At 35.3% G+C, this 18,364-nt stretch overlaps 4 protein-coding genes across 5 annotated transcripts; 3 read left to right on the forward strand and 1 right to left on the reverse strand.

Annotated features, from left to right (window-relative positions):
- The first annotated feature begins 3,392 nt into the window (after positions 1 to 3,392).
- Positions 3,393 to 4,078, forward strand: LOC9320074 (probable non-specific lipid-transfer protein 2). The gene has a single exon (XM_002883961.2). It carries the CDS (start codon positions 3,525 to 3,527, stop codon positions 3,828 to 3,830), a length of 306 nt encoding a protein of 101 aa, XP_002884007.1. The 5' UTR covers positions 3,393 to 3,524; the 3' UTR covers positions 3,831 to 4,078.
- Positions 4,079 to 4,341: 263 nt separating this feature from the next.
- On the forward strand, positions 4,342 to 6,355 carry LOC9320075 (translocon-associated protein subunit alpha). Of its 2 annotated transcripts, XM_021032357.1 has the most exons (9): positions 4,366 to 4,406; positions 4,473 to 4,588; positions 4,695 to 4,847; positions 4,920 to 4,970; positions 5,054 to 5,139; positions 5,413 to 5,490; positions 5,580 to 5,783; positions 5,894 to 5,965; positions 6,066 to 6,355. In XM_021032357.1, the coding sequence occupies exons 2-9, from the start codon at positions 4,525 to 4,527 to the stop codon at positions 6,111 to 6,113; spliced, it is 756 nt and encodes a 251-aa protein (XP_020888016.1). In that variant the 5' UTR covers positions 4,366 to 4,406; positions 4,473 to 4,524; the 3' UTR covers positions 6,114 to 6,355. The 2 variants fall into 2 exon arrangements, with proteins under 2 accessions (XP_020888015.1, XP_020888016.1); XM_021032356.1 differs by having other exon boundaries at positions 4,342 to 4,588.
- A 372-nt stretch (positions 6,356 to 6,727) lies between these two features.
- LOC9320076 (probable non-specific lipid-transfer protein 2) lies at positions 6,728 to 7,617 on the reverse strand. Its single transcript, XM_002886013.2, has one exon. The coding sequence runs from the start codon at positions 7,286 to 7,288 to the stop codon at positions 6,983 to 6,985; it is 306 nt and encodes a 101-aa protein (XP_002886059.1). The 5' UTR covers positions 7,289 to 7,617; the 3' UTR covers positions 6,728 to 6,982.
- A 3,919-nt stretch (positions 7,618 to 11,536) lies between these two features.
- LOC9322126 (peptidyl-prolyl cis-trans isomerase CYP19-1) lies at positions 11,537 to 12,586 on the forward strand. The gene has a single exon (XM_002883963.2). It carries the CDS (start codon positions 11,902 to 11,904, stop codon positions 12,421 to 12,423), a length of 522 nt encoding a protein of 173 aa, XP_002884009.1. The 5' UTR covers positions 11,537 to 11,901; the 3' UTR covers positions 12,424 to 12,586.
- The last annotated feature ends 5,778 nt before the right edge of the window (positions 12,587 to 18,364 follow it).

Here is an 18,364-nt window from a genome sequence, read left to right on the forward strand (position 1 = left end):
GATCAAGTTTTTCTGAAAGTTTCAATAAAGCAGAGGAGTGTTTTTCTTTGATTCATTGCGACGTTTGGGGAGCTTACAAACTTGCTTCTTCTTGTGGAGCTCATTATTTTCTGACCATTGTCGATGATCACTCTCGCGCCGTTTGGACACATCTCATGGTTGCTAAAAGTGAGGTAGCTCCTCTTCTACAAAAGTTTATTGCAATGGCACTTCGTCAATTCAACAAACAAGTTAAGATAGTGAGAAGTGACAATGCTACTGAATTCATGAGTCTAAAAGCTTACTTTGCTTACAATGGTATTATTCATCAAATATCATGTGTTTATACGCCTCAGCAAAATGGACGCGTCGAGCGTAAACATCGTCACATCTTGAATGTAGCACGGTCGCTCTTGTTTCAAGCATCTCTTCCTACAAGATTCTGGGGAGAAAGCATACTCACTGCCGCTTATCTCATAAATCGAACACCTACTCCAATTCTCAATAGCAAAACACCCTATGAGATCCTCTACTCTTCTTTGCCAGCTTATGATCAACTCTGTGTGTTTGGCAGCCTCTGTTTTGCAAAGAAACAGTTACCTCACTCCGATAAATTCCAAGCACGAGGACGCAAAGGCATTTTCGTAGGCTATCCTCACGGACAGAAAGGATGGCGGATTTATGACATTGAATCACACGAATTCTTTGTCTCTCGTGATGTCATATTTCAAAAAGACACATTTCCTTTTGCTGCAACAGAGAATATGACTTCAGCGACCAACTCTTCTCCGGGTATAACTTCTCCAGTTTTGGCTTATGATGATGATGATTTTGACCTGCCTACTAGCCCAGACAATACACAGCTGGTTGTTACTCCTACTACAGAACCTAATCCGGTTCTAGATACCAGTCCCGACTCTACTCCACGCCCTTCTATTGTTCATACAACGCCTGCAGCTACACCTCCTGCTCCTATTGTTCCTCTTCGACGTGGTCTAAGAAATAGACAAGAATCAGTCCGTCTAAAGGATTACGAAACTTATTCAGCCCAATGTGACTACATTACTCCTCCTCCGACACTCTCTTCTTCAACTGAAGCTGTTTGTAAATGTGTCTATCCCATGGCTAATTTTGTATCTTGTGAAAGGTTCTCTGAGAGTCATCAACATTTCCTTGCTGCCATTAGTATGTTTGATCCACCAAATACGTACAATCAAGCTGTTAAAGAAAAGGAATGGCGTAATGCAGTTTCTTTTGAAGTTGATGCTCTTGAAGATCAAGGCACTTGGGACATTACACCGCTTCCTCATGGAGTTAAACCTATTGGCTTAAAGTGGGTTTTTCGTATCAAGTACAACTCTGACGGTACTATAGAACGATACAAAGCACGTCTAGTTGCCTAGGGAAATCATCAAAAAGAGAAAGTTGATTTCACTGAAACGTTTGCTCCGGTGGTCAAGATGCAAACTGTTCGACTCTTATTAGATGTAGCGGCAGCCAAGAATTGGGAACTCCATCAAATGGACGTTACCAACGCCTTTTTCACGGTGATTTGAAAGAAGACATCTACATGAAACCACCTCCGGGATTCAAGACAGCGGATCCTTCTCATGTTTGCAAGTTAAAGAAATCTATCTACGAACTAAAACAGGCGCCTCGTTGTTGGTTTGAAAAACTATCGGTCTCTCTTCTCAAGTATGGCTTTGTTCAGTCTAAGAAAGACTACTCTTTATTCACATCAATTCGAGGCTCCACTGTTCTTCATGTGATTGTCTACGTAGATGATCTTGTTATTTGTGGGAATGATGCGTCAGTAATTGCTAAGTTCAAAACCTATCTCAGTCAATGCTTCAAAATGAAGGATCTTGGTCCTTTGAAATATTTTTTGGGCATTGAGGTCGCCCGCAATCCGGAAGGTATATTTTTGTCTGAAAGAAAATATTGTTTTGATGTTATAGAGGAATGTGGTCTTTCGGGTTCACGGCCTGCGGAAACGCCTTTGAAACAGAATCACAAGCTCGCTTCCTCTACAAGCTCGTTGTTTTCAGAACCCGAAAAATATCGTCGTCTCGTTGGAAGACTTGTATATCTCACTCATACAAAACCAGAGATCTCCTATGTGGTTAACATGCTAGCTCAATTCATGCAAAAACCTCTCTTGGATCATTGGGAAGCTGTTCTTCATCTAGTTCGCTACTTGAAAGGATGTCCTGGCCAAGGTATTCTTCTATCCTCTAGTTCTGACTTGCAACTCAAGGCATTTAGCGATTCCGATCATGCTGGCTGCCCACTTACAAGGAGATCCTTAACCAGCTATTTGGTAAAACTTGGTAAATCTCCGGTCTCTTGGAAAACAAAGAAGCAAGATAAAGTTTCTCGCTCTTCCGCTGAAGCCGAGTATCGCGCCATGGCTATGACATGTCAAGAACTAATCTGGGTGAAAGAAGTACTGATATCTCTCGGCATAACACATAATCAACCAATGCAATTGTTTTGTGACAGTCAGTCCGCTCTTCACATTGCTTCTAATCCGGTGTTTCACGAACGCACAAAGCATATCGAATCCGATTGTCACTTCATACGGGACGAACTCATTGCCGGCAACATTGTCTTCTCTCACATTTCTACGACAGTCCAACCTGCAGACATTTTTACTAAAGCTCTAGGAAGTCAACAATTTCGATTTTGAAGAGACAAGTTGGGCGTTTGTAATCTCCACGCTCCAACGTGAGGGGGAGTGTTAGGATAAGGATACATTCCTTATTAGATATATGTCAATATTCGGTTGTATATTCGATTAGGTCTACGCAACTACTCTCTTGTACTCTATATACTTTGGTTGTACATTAATAAGACTCAAGGAATTCCATAACTTTGGCAGAAGCCTTACTATATTATGGTTATACAGTTGTTTAACACAACTAAAGTAGTCCGCTATTTGTTAAATTGTACGTTCATTGTGGATTCATTCAAAACTTCCATCTCCATCACTACCTTCATCCATCCGACCATTCAAGCTTCGAACCTTTGCTTCCATGGATCAAACCATTGGTAGATTTCTTGTGGCTGCGTCAGTTCTATTCTACTTTCCATTCAAGATGGTTCAAAGTTCTGCTTCAAGCATATATTTTGTGAATGGATTTAAGTTATTCTTTCTGTCTATTTCAGTTTTTGCATTATGTTATAGAATTTGCGTTCTAGTTGCGATATATACTTCACTATGTATATAATTGACTCAACTTTGGTCATCCAAGTACTTTCATATGGTATAGTTCGGGTCCTATATCTAGGAGATAGATGAGCAGCTGACGACACGTGACGAGGTCCTTAATGAATAAAACTCCACATAAACATAGCTAACAATAGGATATAACATAGCTAACAATAGGATAACCATCCTCCCTTCTCTCCAACTTTCCATTTTGTTTTGTTTCTCAATTTTCTATTTAAAGACACCTAAAACAAAATGAAGAAAACAAAGATTATTTCTACAAAGTAAACTCATCTTATTTTGATTGTGATTTCGAGTTACTAATTCGTTAGACATGAAGATCATTTCATGGATACTTATCGCCATCATCATGATCTTGGCATCATTTCCTGCTCCGATCAAAGTCGTTGGTGCCAAAAAAGAGCTACCATTTTGCAATTTGGAGCTTCTACCTTGCGTTGAACCCTTTCTTGTTAACGGTCGTGGAGGCAAATTGCCTAAAGGCTGTTGTGAGAAAATGAAAAAGTCAACATCATGTATGTGTAGATTTCTTACGGCCAAGGAACATAACCTAAACGCAGCTGCTCATAGAATATTCTGGTTTTGCCATATTTCCGTCCCTAATTGTCCAAAAATCTAGAGATTATAGGTTATGTTCCTCTGCCATAATTATGATACTTTGGTTAATTGAAGCTCGACTTGTGTGAGACACAAGCTGAGTTTCAACATATAACTTTTTAAGGGGCAAATTAATCTCTTACTTTATTCTTCTTTAGTACATAAAAAGAAGTTGTAACTAACACAAAAACATGATGAATTTGTGAAATGAATAAGTGCTCAAATTCGAGCTAGGAGATCGTGGATTAAGAAATATATTTTCCGGCGAAACGTAAAAAAAAATTAATTAATTGATACGGTTGAAATTCTTCAACCATTACAATTCATTCGAGTGCAAAATCATCGACTAGATTGAGAAATCAATCTTCACAACAATGCAAAACTTTGTACTAAAATGTTGTAAAAAATGGGACATATTAGTATGCTATAAGCCTATAACACATGAGCAATGTGTTTCTAAATTGGTAAAGCCTAAACGACGTCGTTTATAAAGTCCGATCTAAACCATCACATGTCGTTCTTCGTCAACGCCGGTGAAGAAAGCATAAAACACGTCAAAAAGACAAAACCACCTTTTGTCCTCTTGGTTTCTTCGCCCTTACTTCAACCCCACGACGATCAATTCAACAAGACCAATCTCAAAAACCACCTTTTGTCCTCTTGGTTACTTCAACCCCACGACGATCAATTCAACAAGACCAATCTCAAAAACCATCATGACGACAAGTACTAGACTTCTCTTCCTCGCTTTCCTTCTACTTGCCTCACCTTTCCTCAAAGGTAACACCTTTCTCTGCTCCTCCATAGCTATAAATCTTCTTCATCCATTTACTGACATGATCTTTGTTAAATTCATTATGATGGGTTTTGTTTTGTTTGCTATTAGTTGCTTTGTGCCAATCGGATTCGGAAGATTCTGGCTTTGAAGTTTCTGATGTTAGTGAAGAAGAGAGTGATGCAGAGGAAGCTTTTGGTTTGGAACTTAGCTCAGCTCCTGGAATTGAAACCCTTTGCGTTTTCCCCAAAAACAGTGCAAAAAGTACAGATTTTTACTCTGTTTTACTCTGAAATTAGGGATCTTCTCACTTTGGTTTTTTCTGATTTTCTGTAGTAATAAAAGCTGGAGTTGAGACTGAGGTTCTTGTTGGAATGAAAAATGATGGTAATGAAATTGATTTTTCATCAAATGATTACTTGAAAGTTAGCTAGAAAGTTTCTAATTTTGTGGTTGGGTTATATGAATAGGTCAATCCAATGTAGATATTGTTGCTGTTAAAGGCAGTTTACATCTTCCTTTTGATCAAAATGCTGTTCAGAATCTCACTGCTCTGGTAATTAATGATCTTGCTTCCTATTGTTGGTTCCCTGTCCTTCTCTAGCTTATAATCTTTGATCATGTATGTTTTGACTTGGGTTCGTCACATTTATACCTAGCAACTTTCTTTGGTCGTCTCTCTAAGGCATAGCTTAATTCCATTTCCTCATCTTTGGTCGTCTCTCTAGGCCGTAGCGTTGCTGGATACAGAGATTCCTTCTCTTTTCCTATTATGCCGTTAAGTTGTCTACTTTATATTTGTTACTTTTGTCGTATCTTGTATTTGTAGAGTTTCAGCAACGCATCTGTGCCAACTTCCGCTCAAGCTACCTTCCCATATGTTTTTGCTGTCAGCAAGTTCCTCCAGGTATGTTTGTTAATCATATAGTTCTTTCTAGTCTCCCAAAAGAATATAAAGGATAGAAAAGAATCTGAGCTAACCATTTGTTCATGCAGGCGGGTGCTTTTGATTTAGTTGGCACCATCATCTATGAGATAGATGGTAAGCCATACCAAAGCACCTTTTACAATGGAACTATCGAAGTTGTTGAAGACAGTCCTCTCTTCAGGATGGAGTCAGTCTTCCTTAGTGGCCTTTTGATTTTTGTTATCGTTCTTCTAGCCATATATATCCAAAATGGTTTGAAGCATATGACCAAGGTACATCCCATTTCGCTATCTTATTACACTTTCCATTCCATGTGTCATTTTCTATTAGGCAAAACTCTGGTACTTATTATGAGAATGGTTACTGTGAATTCTTCGCGCAGAAAGCAAAGAGAGCACCAAAAGTTGAAGTTGGGACCGCAACTAAAAATGCTTCGCATGATGAATGGCTTGAGGTATTCGTCACACAAGACCTAAGAACTTGTCCATACTGGTTTTTACTTTATTGAGCATTTTGGTATTGATATATTGCTCTCAATGTATTGCGTAATGCAGGGTACTTCGTACACTCAATCATCGAGTAAGTCAAAGAAGAAGAAGTAGATTAAGAGCAAATCTCACACGCTTTGTTAGGGGACATGAGATAAGAAACCGAAAACATACTAACGTTGCAGCTGTTGGTAGCGAATAAACTTCACAGAATCTGTAATGCTTTTTTTTTTTTTCTCTAGCTATAGATGTTGGAAGGAAACAAATTTCTTTTTCATTTGTTTAAAAAAACATAAATCTCTTTCCAAAGTTCATGAACATAGTAAAGAAAAGTTGAAAAATCATTAGATTAGCAAGGTTTAAAGTTTTTATTTGAAATTTTTTTTGTTTATGGTAATGTGATACTCAAACCCTTTTAGGTTTTAGTTTCTTTTAAATAAAAAAAAAAAACAAAAATTGTATTCCACTGCCGAGGTTTGAACCCGGAATTTTCCATTTTTAGTAGAGAATTTAACTATTGTCCTACAGTGGAACTTTTATTAAACTATGACTGTATAGTGGTTATATTATTTTTTTATTAAACTTTTAAGATTTATTAGAGCAAAATAATAAGGAAAAAAGATGGATTGCTACACGAAGTATCCGCGAAGACATGGCCACACATGCAAAGTTTAATAATGGCTCCTAAACTACATTTATTAGAGCATAAATAATCGTTGTTTCCTTCATTTTTTACGTTTCGCCGAAAAATATTTCTTAATCCATGATCTCCTAGCTCGAATTTGAGCGCTTATTCATTTCACAAATTCATCATGTTTTTGTGTTAGTTACAACTTCTTTTTATGTATTAAAGAAGAATAAAGTAAGAGATTAATTTGCCCCTTAAAAGGTTATATATTGAAACTCGGCTTGTGTCTCACACATGTCGAGCTTCAATTAACCAAAGTATCATAATTATGGCCGAGGAACATAACCTATAATCTCTAGATTTTTGGACAATTAGGGACGGAAATATGGCAAAACCAGAATATTCTATGAGCAGCTGCGTTTAGGTTATGTTCCTTGGCCGTAAGAAATCTACACATACATGATGTTGACTTTTTCATTTTCTCACAACAGCCATTAGGCAGTTTGCCTCCGCGACCGTTAACAAGAAAAGGTTCGACGCAAGGTAGAAGCTCCAGATTGCAAAATGGTAGCTCTTTTTTGGCACCAACGACTTTGATCGGAGCAGGAAATGATGCCAAGATCATGATGATGGCGATAAGTATCCATGAAATGATCTTCATGTCTAATGAATTAGTAACTCGAAATCACAATCAAAATAAGATGAGTTTACTTTGTAGAAATAATCTTTGTTTTCTTCATTTTGTTTTAGGTGTCTTTAAATAGAAAATTGAGAAACAAAACAAAATGGAAAGTTGGAGAGAAGGGAGGATGGTTATCCTATTGTTAGCTATGTTTATGTGGAGTTTTATTCATTAAGGACCTCGTCACGTGTCGTCAGCTGCTCATCTATCTCCTAGTCCTAGATATAGGACCCGAACTATACCATATGAAAGTACTTGGATGACCAAAGTTGAGTCAATTATATACATAGTGAAGTATATATCGCAACTAGAACGCAAATTCTATAACATAATGCAAAAACTGAAATAGACAGAAAGAATAACTTAAATCCATTCACAAAATAGAAAATTTTAAATACTCTCTAGTCTAAAGTTTTTTTATAATATGTTGTTAATTTTTTTTTGTATTATTAAAAGAATTTTTCGTAATAATTTTAGATACAAAAATTAACAACATATTATAAAAAATTAACTAAAAATTTCATATTTACAAAACATATTATAGAAAAATTTCATATTTACAATTATTTTACCTAATTGGTTTTTATTTTATTTTTAGTTTAGTTTTGAAATTATCAAAACTAACTAATTATAAAAATCAATGCATTGAATATATATACAAAATATTTTTATATTGAATATTGTATATATTTTTTTAATTATATAATATTATAAATGATTCAATAACATAATTTTCTAAATATTAAAAAACTAAATTTTTTTTTTTTTTTGAATATTTATGTTGGTCAACGCCGGTCAAACTGGTCAATATCGGATTCCGGCGAAAAATGTAACAAAAAAAAATGTTTGTAATGTTGGCGACATGACTACATATAGTTCGTAATAATAATATAGCCAGCTATCTTTTTTCCAAATAATAATTTAAGGTAAAACTCATCTGATTTGTTGACTTGAGCCTTTTACTACGAAACTGGGCCTGACTGTTCTTAGCCCATAGTTATTGAAACGATATAGTTGCGGTTAAACGTAGTTTACATCTTCCTTTTGATCAAAATTTCAGAAGAATCACATTGCTCTGGTAAATGGTAATTAATGAACTTTATTTCCTCTCAAATTTATTGCCTCTGATCTCATTTGTTAATTTGGTATTTCCAAATCAGTCTTAGAGATCCTCCTTCCTTGTGTAACTTCACATAATCGTTAAAGCTTCTCTTTCTCTCTAGCTATACACATAATCGTTAAAGCTTCTCTTTCTCTCTAGCTATAAATGGTGCAAGGAAGCAATTTTCTGTTTCTTTTGTAAGTTTTCAGAATTGTATTCTTTTGTTTTAAACATAGTAAAGAAAACTAGAAAGAAAAAAATCAATAAGTAGCAATACAGATTTAAATTTTTTATTTGGATACTCAAGATCCTATTGTTTTGTATTAGACCGTATTGTCCAAGGTTTAAAATTTGAGAGTTGTTTCATTAGACTATTATTATGCTTTGTGAAGGTATATGTCTCTATCTCTACTAATAATTTAAGAGAAATGTGGGCTATGTTTTGGTGGAGTTCAAATGCTCAAACAGAAGGGATGCATTGGCTCGCGTGGGACAAATTGTGTCATAGTAAAGCTAATGGAGGGATAGAATTTCGGAATGTGGATGACTATAATACAGTTTTACTAGCATAACAATTATGGCGTTTGATCACGGTCCCTAACTCGCTATTTGTGAAAATCTTTAAAGGACGGTACTATAGGAAGTCAGATCCAATGGATCCAATTAAATCATACTCTCCATCCTACGGTTAGAGAAGTATGGTATCAGCTAGATCTCTAGTTAACAAAGGACTAATTAAAAGGGTCGGCTCTGGTGAGTCCATCTCAGTATGAGAGGACCCCTGGATTCCAGCTCAATTTCCGAGACCATCAAAAAGTAATGGTTCCTCTTCTGAACCTTTACTCAAAAGTTATAAATCTAATCGATACGCGGACGAATTCCTGGGACATAGATAGGCTAAATGCCATTTTTGATTCGGAGGATGTCCAGTTGATTAACGCTATACCCCTGGGTACGTTGTCAAAACCAGATGTGATGGGATGGCATTTCACAAAATCTGGTAAATATACAGTAAAATCAGGATGCCACACAGCTCGTCTTGATAACCCGACGAATTCTTTATTAGGTGGTTGTGGGCCAGATATTAAACCACTTAAAGCATTTACGTGGAAGATAAAGTGTCCTCCCAAATTAAGGCATTTTATGTGGCAGACATAGAATGGGTGTGTTTCGGTTACATCCAATTTTCGGAAACGAGGTATAAATTGCGATGTAGGATGTGACAGATGTGGGGGGTCAGAGGAGAAAATTAATCATGTCCTGTTTGAATGCCCACATGGACGCCAAACATGGGATTTATCACATATCCCAACGGCACCTGAAGCTTTTCCTTTAGGCTCACTCTATGCAAATATGGATTACTTATTTTGGCGAACATCACCTGATGTCTATACAGCTATGTTCCCATGGATTCTTTGGTACCTTTGGAAAGCTAGAAATGATAAAGTTTTCAATAATGTGGACAAAAGTCCCATTGACATTTTACGGCTAGCAGAGAACGAAGAGCAAGCATGGCAGTTGGCTCAGGTAGAAATCCTGGATGACAATGTAGATCCCGGGGTGGTGGATACTCATTTGGTTCCTAGAAGTGAACATATACGGCTGCCCGAAAACGGCTATCGGTGCTACGTAGATGGTTTTTGGAAAGATAGTGACTGTTTTTCTGGATTAGGATGGTTTTGTTGTTATCCGAATGATGGAACGCAAGACATGGGAGCTTCAAACCTTAGAAGAAGCTTAACCTCACTTCACACAGAGGTCGAAGCCTTAATCTGGGAGATGAGATGTATAATCGGCCAAGACAAGAGAGAAGTAGCTTTCCTCACAGACTGCTCTGACCTGGTGAAGATGGTGTCTTCCCCGCAAGAGTGGCCAGCGTTCGCAACATATCTAGAAGCAATTCAGAGTGACAAAGAAGAGTTTGAATTTTTTTCCTTATCGTTAGTTTCTCGAAATGCAAATGTGAAAGCGGATAAATTGGCTCGAAATGTTTGTACCCAATACTATCACCTATGTAAACAATATTCCTCAGAATTGGCTTATTTGAGTCAATCTAATATAGCTATTGCCAAAAAAAAAAAAAAAAAAAAAAATTTGGGCTATGTAGTTAAAATGCGATTTGTAAATCTGATATATTAGTTTGGATACTCGAGACCCTTTTATAATTTATACATTAATCGATAGAGTAATATAACGAATCATATAATTTTCTAAACTTAATAAAACTCCTTGTGCACAACTTTTTCTAATCTTGAAAGAAGAATAAGAGAACAAAGACATGCAATTTAAGGGATGTTTTGGAATGTGGATTTTAAATCATTTGGTGGATTTTAGAATTGATGAGATTTTAGGTGAATTTGAGGGATGTTTAAGTGATTTACTAGATTGTAAGATTTATTTTTAAACTTCAAGTTATTAGTCGTTTGTGATCAATATTACTGACGTCCCTCCTACAAACAACATACATAAAAAGAACATGTATGATGTTTGTAGTTTCAAGTAAAGTAAATACTTTTTTTTTTGTGCGGCTCAGAGATTAGAGTGATATTTTTAAGAAAAAAATATCGTGTATGATATTTATAGTAGTTTCACAAAGAGTAAAGTGAGGCGTCTCAATTAATTTTGTAAAGCTTTTTTTTTAAGTACAAAATTAAAACAAAAAAAAAAAGAATTTTCCGCTGCCGGGCTTCGAACCCGGAATTTTTCTGATTTTTGAGAGAAATTTAACCATTGTGCTACAGCGGAACTTTTTTAACAAATACGAATATATCAAGATATATACATTTATATATTAAACTTTTAAGATTTACTACATATTTTTAGAGCTTAATAATAGTTCATGATGAACGTCATATAACTGTTTCGAAATTGGGCAACGTGAGGCTTTCTCAATTTTTGTTTTTTTTTCAAAACCTGGCAACGGAAATTTACTAATCAAGTAAAGTTTAACCATATTGCTACAACGAAACTATAGTTAGGTTACGAATTTATGATACATATATGCATATATATATATAACAAATTTGAGATATATTAAAGATTGTTTAGGCCTGATTATAAAAATTGTAAAAAAAAATTACAAAAGCGTACGCACAAAAGGTTATCTTATTCTTATGTTATCTTTATCGGAATTTTTAGTTTTCTCCAAACAAATGGGCTTTTTATTACGATATTGGGCTTAACTATTCCTGGCCCGTAAATAAATCAATGTAACGACAGCGTATTCTAGTCAATATCTATCCAGTAAAAAGATAGAAAAAACACACAATATTGAATATTCTCTGCCTCGGATCCACGCAACTATCAACCCTAGTCAGATTCAACACTAACCACAGTTAACACAAACCCTTTTAATCTTCCTCCACGTGTCCAAATCAACGGTCAAACAAAATCTTTCATCGTCTATATAAAACACTACCAAAACCCTAATCTCTTTCACACAAATCACAAAACCTAATCTTCTTCTCCAATCAATCTCAGAAAACAAAAAATGGCACCAAACCCTAAAGTTTACTTCGACATGACCGTCGGTGGTCAACCAGCTGGTCGTATCGTGATGGAGCTTTTCGCCGACACAACACCAGAAACTGCCGAGAATTTCAGAGCTCTCTGTACCGGAGAGAAAGGAATCGGAAAATCCGGTAAGCCATTACACTACAAAGGGTCAAGCTTTCACCGTGTGATTCCGAAATTCATGTGTCAAGGAGGTGATTTCACCGCCGGGAATGGTACCGGAGGTGAATCTATCTATGGACTGAAGTTCAAAGATGAGAACTTTGTCAAGAAACACACAGGACCAGGTATTTTGTCTATGGCTAACGCTGGTATCAACACTAATGGATCTCAGTTTTTTATTTGTACTGAGAAGACTTCATGGCTCGATGGGAAACATGTTGTGTTTGGTCAAGTTGTTGAAGGATTGAATGTTGTTAGAGATATTGAGAAGGTTGGATCTGACTCTGGAAGAACTTCTAAGCCTGTTGTTATTGCTGATTGTGGTCAGATTTCTTAGATCTCTCTGAGAGAGAGAGAGTGAGAGGTTGATGATGATCTACAATGGTAGCTTTGTGTTGTTTTCTTTTCATGTTTTGTGTTTTTGATGTTTCTTGCTTTTGTGAACTTTGAGTTTGGTTGCTACCATTGAATAATAATGAGAATAAATCTTTAGGCTATTATTGCTTCTTGTTATTAAGCATTATTATCTAATATCAAGCATCTTAGAATTGTAATTTGGATATTATTGGAGTGCACGAAGCATCATCATCAAGTGTTGAGAATCTTAGAATTGTCAAGCTTAATATATAAAAATATATATGAGAAGTAGACTTTGGTTCTTATTGGATATGGTCAAGTAATGATATTTTGGACTATGCGACAAAAAGAAAATGATTTTTATGAACAAGAAAATGAAATGGATGTGATTGGTCGGGCTTTTAGGTATCATAGAGAGGCCATGGAAAAAGGTTAAACTTTATTGATATTTTTCTATCGAATTAGTGAGAGTTGGTCTTTTTCTATGTGGTCATATTTTGAACACGAGGAAGAAAGCAAAACCAGAGAGCCCCAAGTATGAATTTTTAGTGAAGGCCCATTATAGATTTTACTCTTGATTTCGAGGCCCAATTGCATATTTTAGCTTTACGAAGTACGGATTGCTGCTGCATTTGCAAGTGTATGCGCTGGTAAGAGAATGAGAATGAGATAGTGTTATTTTTATTTACAACAAACACACTATTTATTGATTAATGAAAAACGTTTGCTATATACGTAATTAACCAAATGAAAGCAAAATTGTTGATAAAAGAAACATAAATTATTGCTACAAGATTTTCTTGGGAAGAGGTTATGGTCTTGACATTTTTTGTTTTACTCGTAGATTAATTTCTTTGAATATCATGTATCCAATATGATGAATTGCCCAAATCAACCCATATGAATCTAGGTGCAAAACTGATAAACAACGCCTTAAACCCTTGATCGATAGAACATTAATAGAAAACTAAAACAAAAATTATTTTTGCCGCCGAGCTTCGAACAAAGAATTTTTCAAATTCAAAGGAAGAATTTAACCATTGTGCAACAGCATAAGTTTTGTTAAGCTATGAATATATCGTGTATTTAGACAATTATATTAAACTTTTTAAGATTTATTACAGATTTTAAGATTTTTTATAAAAATTATTTACGCTATTGGGCTTTGAACCCGGAACTTTCTAAATTCAGAGGAGGAATTTAGACATAGTGCTACAACGGAAGTTTTGTTATGCTATGAATATATCGTGTATTTATACAATTATGTATTAAACTTTTTAAGATTTATTACAGATTTTAGACTTTTTACAAAAAGTATTTCCGCTGCCGGGCTTTGCACCCAGAATTTTCCAAATTAAGAAGATGAATTTAGCCATAGTGCTACAGCGGAAGTTTTGATTATATATGAATATATCATGTATATATACAATTATGTATTAAACTTTGTAAGATTTATTACAGATTTTAGATTTTTTACAAAAAGTATTTCCGCTGCCGGGTTTTGAACCCGAAATTTTCCAAATTCAGAAGAGAAATTTAGCCATAGTGCTACAGCTGAAGTTTTGATGATTTATGAATATATCACGGATGTATACATTAGAGTATTAAATTTTTTAAAACTTATTACAGATTTTCTACAAAAAGTATTTCCGCTGCCGGGTTTTGAACCCAAAATTTTCCAAATTCAGAAGAGGAATTTAGCCATAGTGCTACAGCGAATATTTTGTTAAGCTATGAATATATCGTGTATTTATAAACACTAGTAGAAATTTTTCGTATAACCACGGTTTAGCCATGGACATTCGTGGCTAATTTCATACCAGCCACGAATTAGTCACTAAAAAATAACGTGACAATTTTTGTGGTTTCTGGTGGTTTTTCGTGGCTAATTTTTGCTATGAAAAAGCCACGAAATTTTCGTGATTATTTTATTTTCGAATTTATTTTATTATATAGCCACGAATTTGCTACAGATAAAATCTGTGGCTAGACGAAAACCTAAATCTTAAAGACAAACTCTAAATTTATAAACTCTAAACAAAAATCTAATTACCAATGTATACCCTAATTAAAATTAAGATCCAACACTTTTATAAAATTCTTAGTTTTTAAATCAAACATTTCAAATCTATACCCCAAACCCTCAATTTAACTCCAAATCCTAAAATCTAAACTTTAATTAAAATTTTCATTATAGAAATTAAACCATAAACCATCAAACCAAAATATAACCATTACATTTACATAAAACCAATATTTAGAACCATTTACAAAAAAATCAGTTGTTTGTTAAGAAGAAAATAGCAAAATATTTGAAATCTAATCAATTTTTTAACCCTAAACCAAAACATAATCAGTATAATAAACTAAAATCAAATAAAAATAAAGTCTTAAAATATAATCATCATTTTATAAATTCTAAACTGGAAACCATAATTAATAAATATATTGAACAAATAAAAACAAATGTATTTAATAAAAACACATACAAACAAAAGTTATAAAAAATATAGACAAAATGCAATAAAAGAGACTTGCTTCTCATTGGTTACGCCACATTGACGAGGATCACAGTTTTGTTGATCATCCACCGTTGATAACATTAAATCTAACAGACATAAATCTTCCATTTATTTTGTTTCTCATTCCCAACAAAAGCAATTACTCTCTTCTTCTTCTCTTTTTTTTTACGATCTCTACTTCTCTTCTCCTGTTTCCTTTTTGTTTTTCTGGGTAAATTTCTCTTTATTTTTCTTCTTCTCTATTTCCCATGAATACTAATCTTTTTTGTGTTCTTTTTTTTTTCAGATCTCGCATATCAAGCCTCCGCCACCGCGTCTTGAAACCATCGTTCACCACCACCACCACCATTGACGATGTTCAACGCATCAGCGCCGTGACATCAGCCCTGGAGTTCAACGCAACGACGCCGTCACATCAGCCATGGAGTCTGATCCAAATTCCGATTGCTGCAATGTTTTCAACGGGCTACAATGAGAGCTCCTAGATCTGATGCCCGACGAACCCTCACCCTCCACCTCCATCCACCACCAGATCCGACGCCACGAGACCACCGAAGATGCTTGACGGAAAGACATCTCGTGAAGCATTTTTTAATTTTTTTTTTTTTTGGTAAAGTTTTCATTTTTCTTTTTAGTTAAAATCATTGTATTTTATAAATAAATCAATTTCACATTTTAATTAATAAATAATAATCCTTTTTGTTTTTGTTTTTTTTTTTAATTAAAATTATACGAAAAAGTCACGAATTAGTCAGGATTATTTTCATGGCTATAGACTTGTAGAGCCACGAATATTTAAGTGGCTATCTGTGATAAATCAGCCACGAATTAGTCACGAAGCTATAGCCACGAATATTTTTAGTGACTAGTCGTGGCTATATTGACTTATAGCCACGAATTTTTAGGTGCAACCATGAATATTGAAGTGGCTATATGTATTTTTTTTACTAGTGAAAATTATATATTAAACTTTTTAAGATTTATAACAGATTTTAAGATTTTTTACAAAAAGTATTTCCGCTGGCGGGCTTCAGACTCAGAATTTTTCAATTCAAAGAAGGAATTTAGCCATTGTGCTACAGCGGAAGTTTTGTTATGCTATGAATATATCGTGTATTTATACTATTATGTATTAAAAAATTTTAAGATTTATAATAGATTTTAGATTTTTTACAAAAAGTATTTCCGCTGCCGAGCTTCGAACCCGGAATTTTTCAAATTCATAGAAGGAATTTAGCCATTGTGCTACAGCGGAAGTTTTGTTATGCTATGAATATATCGTGTATTTATACAATTATGTTTTGAACTTTTAAAGATTTATTACAGATTTAAGATTATTTTCAAAAATTATTTCCGCTACCGGGCTTCCAACCCAGAATTTTTCAAATTCAAAGAAGGAATTTAGCCATTGTGCTACAGCGGAAGTTTTGTTAAGCTATGAATATGTCATGCATATATACATTTTAGTATTAAACTTTTTAAAATTTATTACAGATTTTAATATTTTTTACAAAAAGTATTTCCACTGCCAGGCTTTGTACCCTGTTGGTACCGGATCCCGCAAGGGGTCCATTTTACATGTTGGAGAACCATCACTTTACAAAATCCAAGGAGCCCTATCTTGCAAAAGGGGTGGTCAAACTTTGACATTAATTTGTAGTTTAATTCATGAATTAATGGTCATGGTCAAAGGAGTAAACTTGTCATTCAAGTTTAGGAGTTAATTGCCAAAATTGGAGTTATTTAGTGGAGTTAATTCTGAAATTAATGGCCAAGTAAAGACATCCTAGAAGGAAGGAAGAGGCTATAAAAGAGAAGTGAAGACTCCAAGAAAGGGACACTTATATTCTTGGACACAAAATTCATCCTCTATATTTCTCACTATTATTTTCTCCACAAACTTATACGATCTATTCAACCCATCTTTGTGCTTGTCTAATGAGAGCTTTGTCCCATCTTCAACAATGATGTTACCAATCCTGGGGGGGGTTCGGGTTCAACATTTGGCGCCGTCTGTGGGGATATAAAGCTTTCTTACTTCTAAAGCACTAATTCGAGGTGAAGAACAATCAATACTGAGATAGAAATCAACGTCGTAACGATGTCAATCCGAAGCAGAACAAGGTCGTAACGATGATGATTTGGAGACCGACACGTAAAGGTGTTGATCCGAAATGGATCAAAGTTGTAGCGATAACGGTCTCAGTCGTAACGGTGGTGGTCGAAGAAGGACAAAGACATAACGTCCACGGCGTTACAACAATGACAACAAGAGGACTAAAACAGTCACATCCCTAAACATGTGACGAGGAGAGCATATGGAGGGATTACACATACTTACAACCATGTCTAAGTTGACATAAATTATTCTTTTTTCTTTTTCTTTTTTGACAGAAACTAAACGGAGCGATTCCAAGTTATTACGTCATACCATTGACAGAGTGAAGAGGATCTAAGTTGATGACTTAACGGAGGTAATCCGAGTCATACCAGAAGCCACCCAAGTCATGATGATGACTTGGTCACACATTTCCCGAAGACTGAAGATCCAAAACATAGCGTCAACGTAATGGCAACGACACGATCTCGTATTGGTGACTTGATGTTACAGTATTGTTACGGCGATGTAGTCATCTCGCAATAATAACTTAGCGTTCAAGTCACAACAGTGACGATTCAAGTCATAATGATGATGAATCGTGGCTTGATACCACAATGATGTTAGCCTTGGTGTTACCGTGACGACCTAACGATGTTGTAGCAGTGGTGTTATAGCTGTGAAAACCTTCACATATCTGGAGTCCAAGGCGAGACAAAGAAGATGAATTCATATTTGTTGATGAAGTCGGAAGTCTAAACAATGATGGTCTAAGTCATAACCATGACTTAACCGGAGACGACCTAGTCTCGCACATCCATCTAGGTCATAACGTCATAGTTCAATTCACAACAACCACGAATCCACGATCTAGAGACAAGCTAGTTCTTACATTACGGAGATGATCCAGTCTCTAAACGACCGGTGCGAGGAGACACGCCAAATCAAAAAAGAGATGTTATAGTCTCAGGTCGGAGATAACCTCTCCACCTTAATATTTTGATTCGTCATCATGATGAGTGATTCGATTATAAAATAATCAAAAAAGACGATGGAGCTCGTGGCAATGTGCAAATAAAAGGCTAGAAGGAACTCGTCACCTCCACCTCCTAAATATTTGCTTGGTTCCAAAGAAGATGGAGCAATTCCAATTCGTAACGTATCCGAGACAAATGACGAAGTCGTATTGATTGAAGACAATAATTCAAGTTGTTACGAGACCAAAGCAACCGTTGCATTAAAAGATAAAGCTCATTAAATGCAAAATAAAAAAGTTAAGGCCCAAGCCCAACAAATTTGCC

Source organism: Arabidopsis lyrata (assembly GCF_000004255.2).
Source record: "Arabidopsis lyrata subsp. lyrata unplaced genomic scaffold ARALYscaffold_3, whole genome shotgun sequence".
Lineage (NCBI taxonomy): Eukaryota > Viridiplantae > Streptophyta > Magnoliopsida > Brassicales > Brassicaceae > Arabidopsis > Arabidopsis lyrata.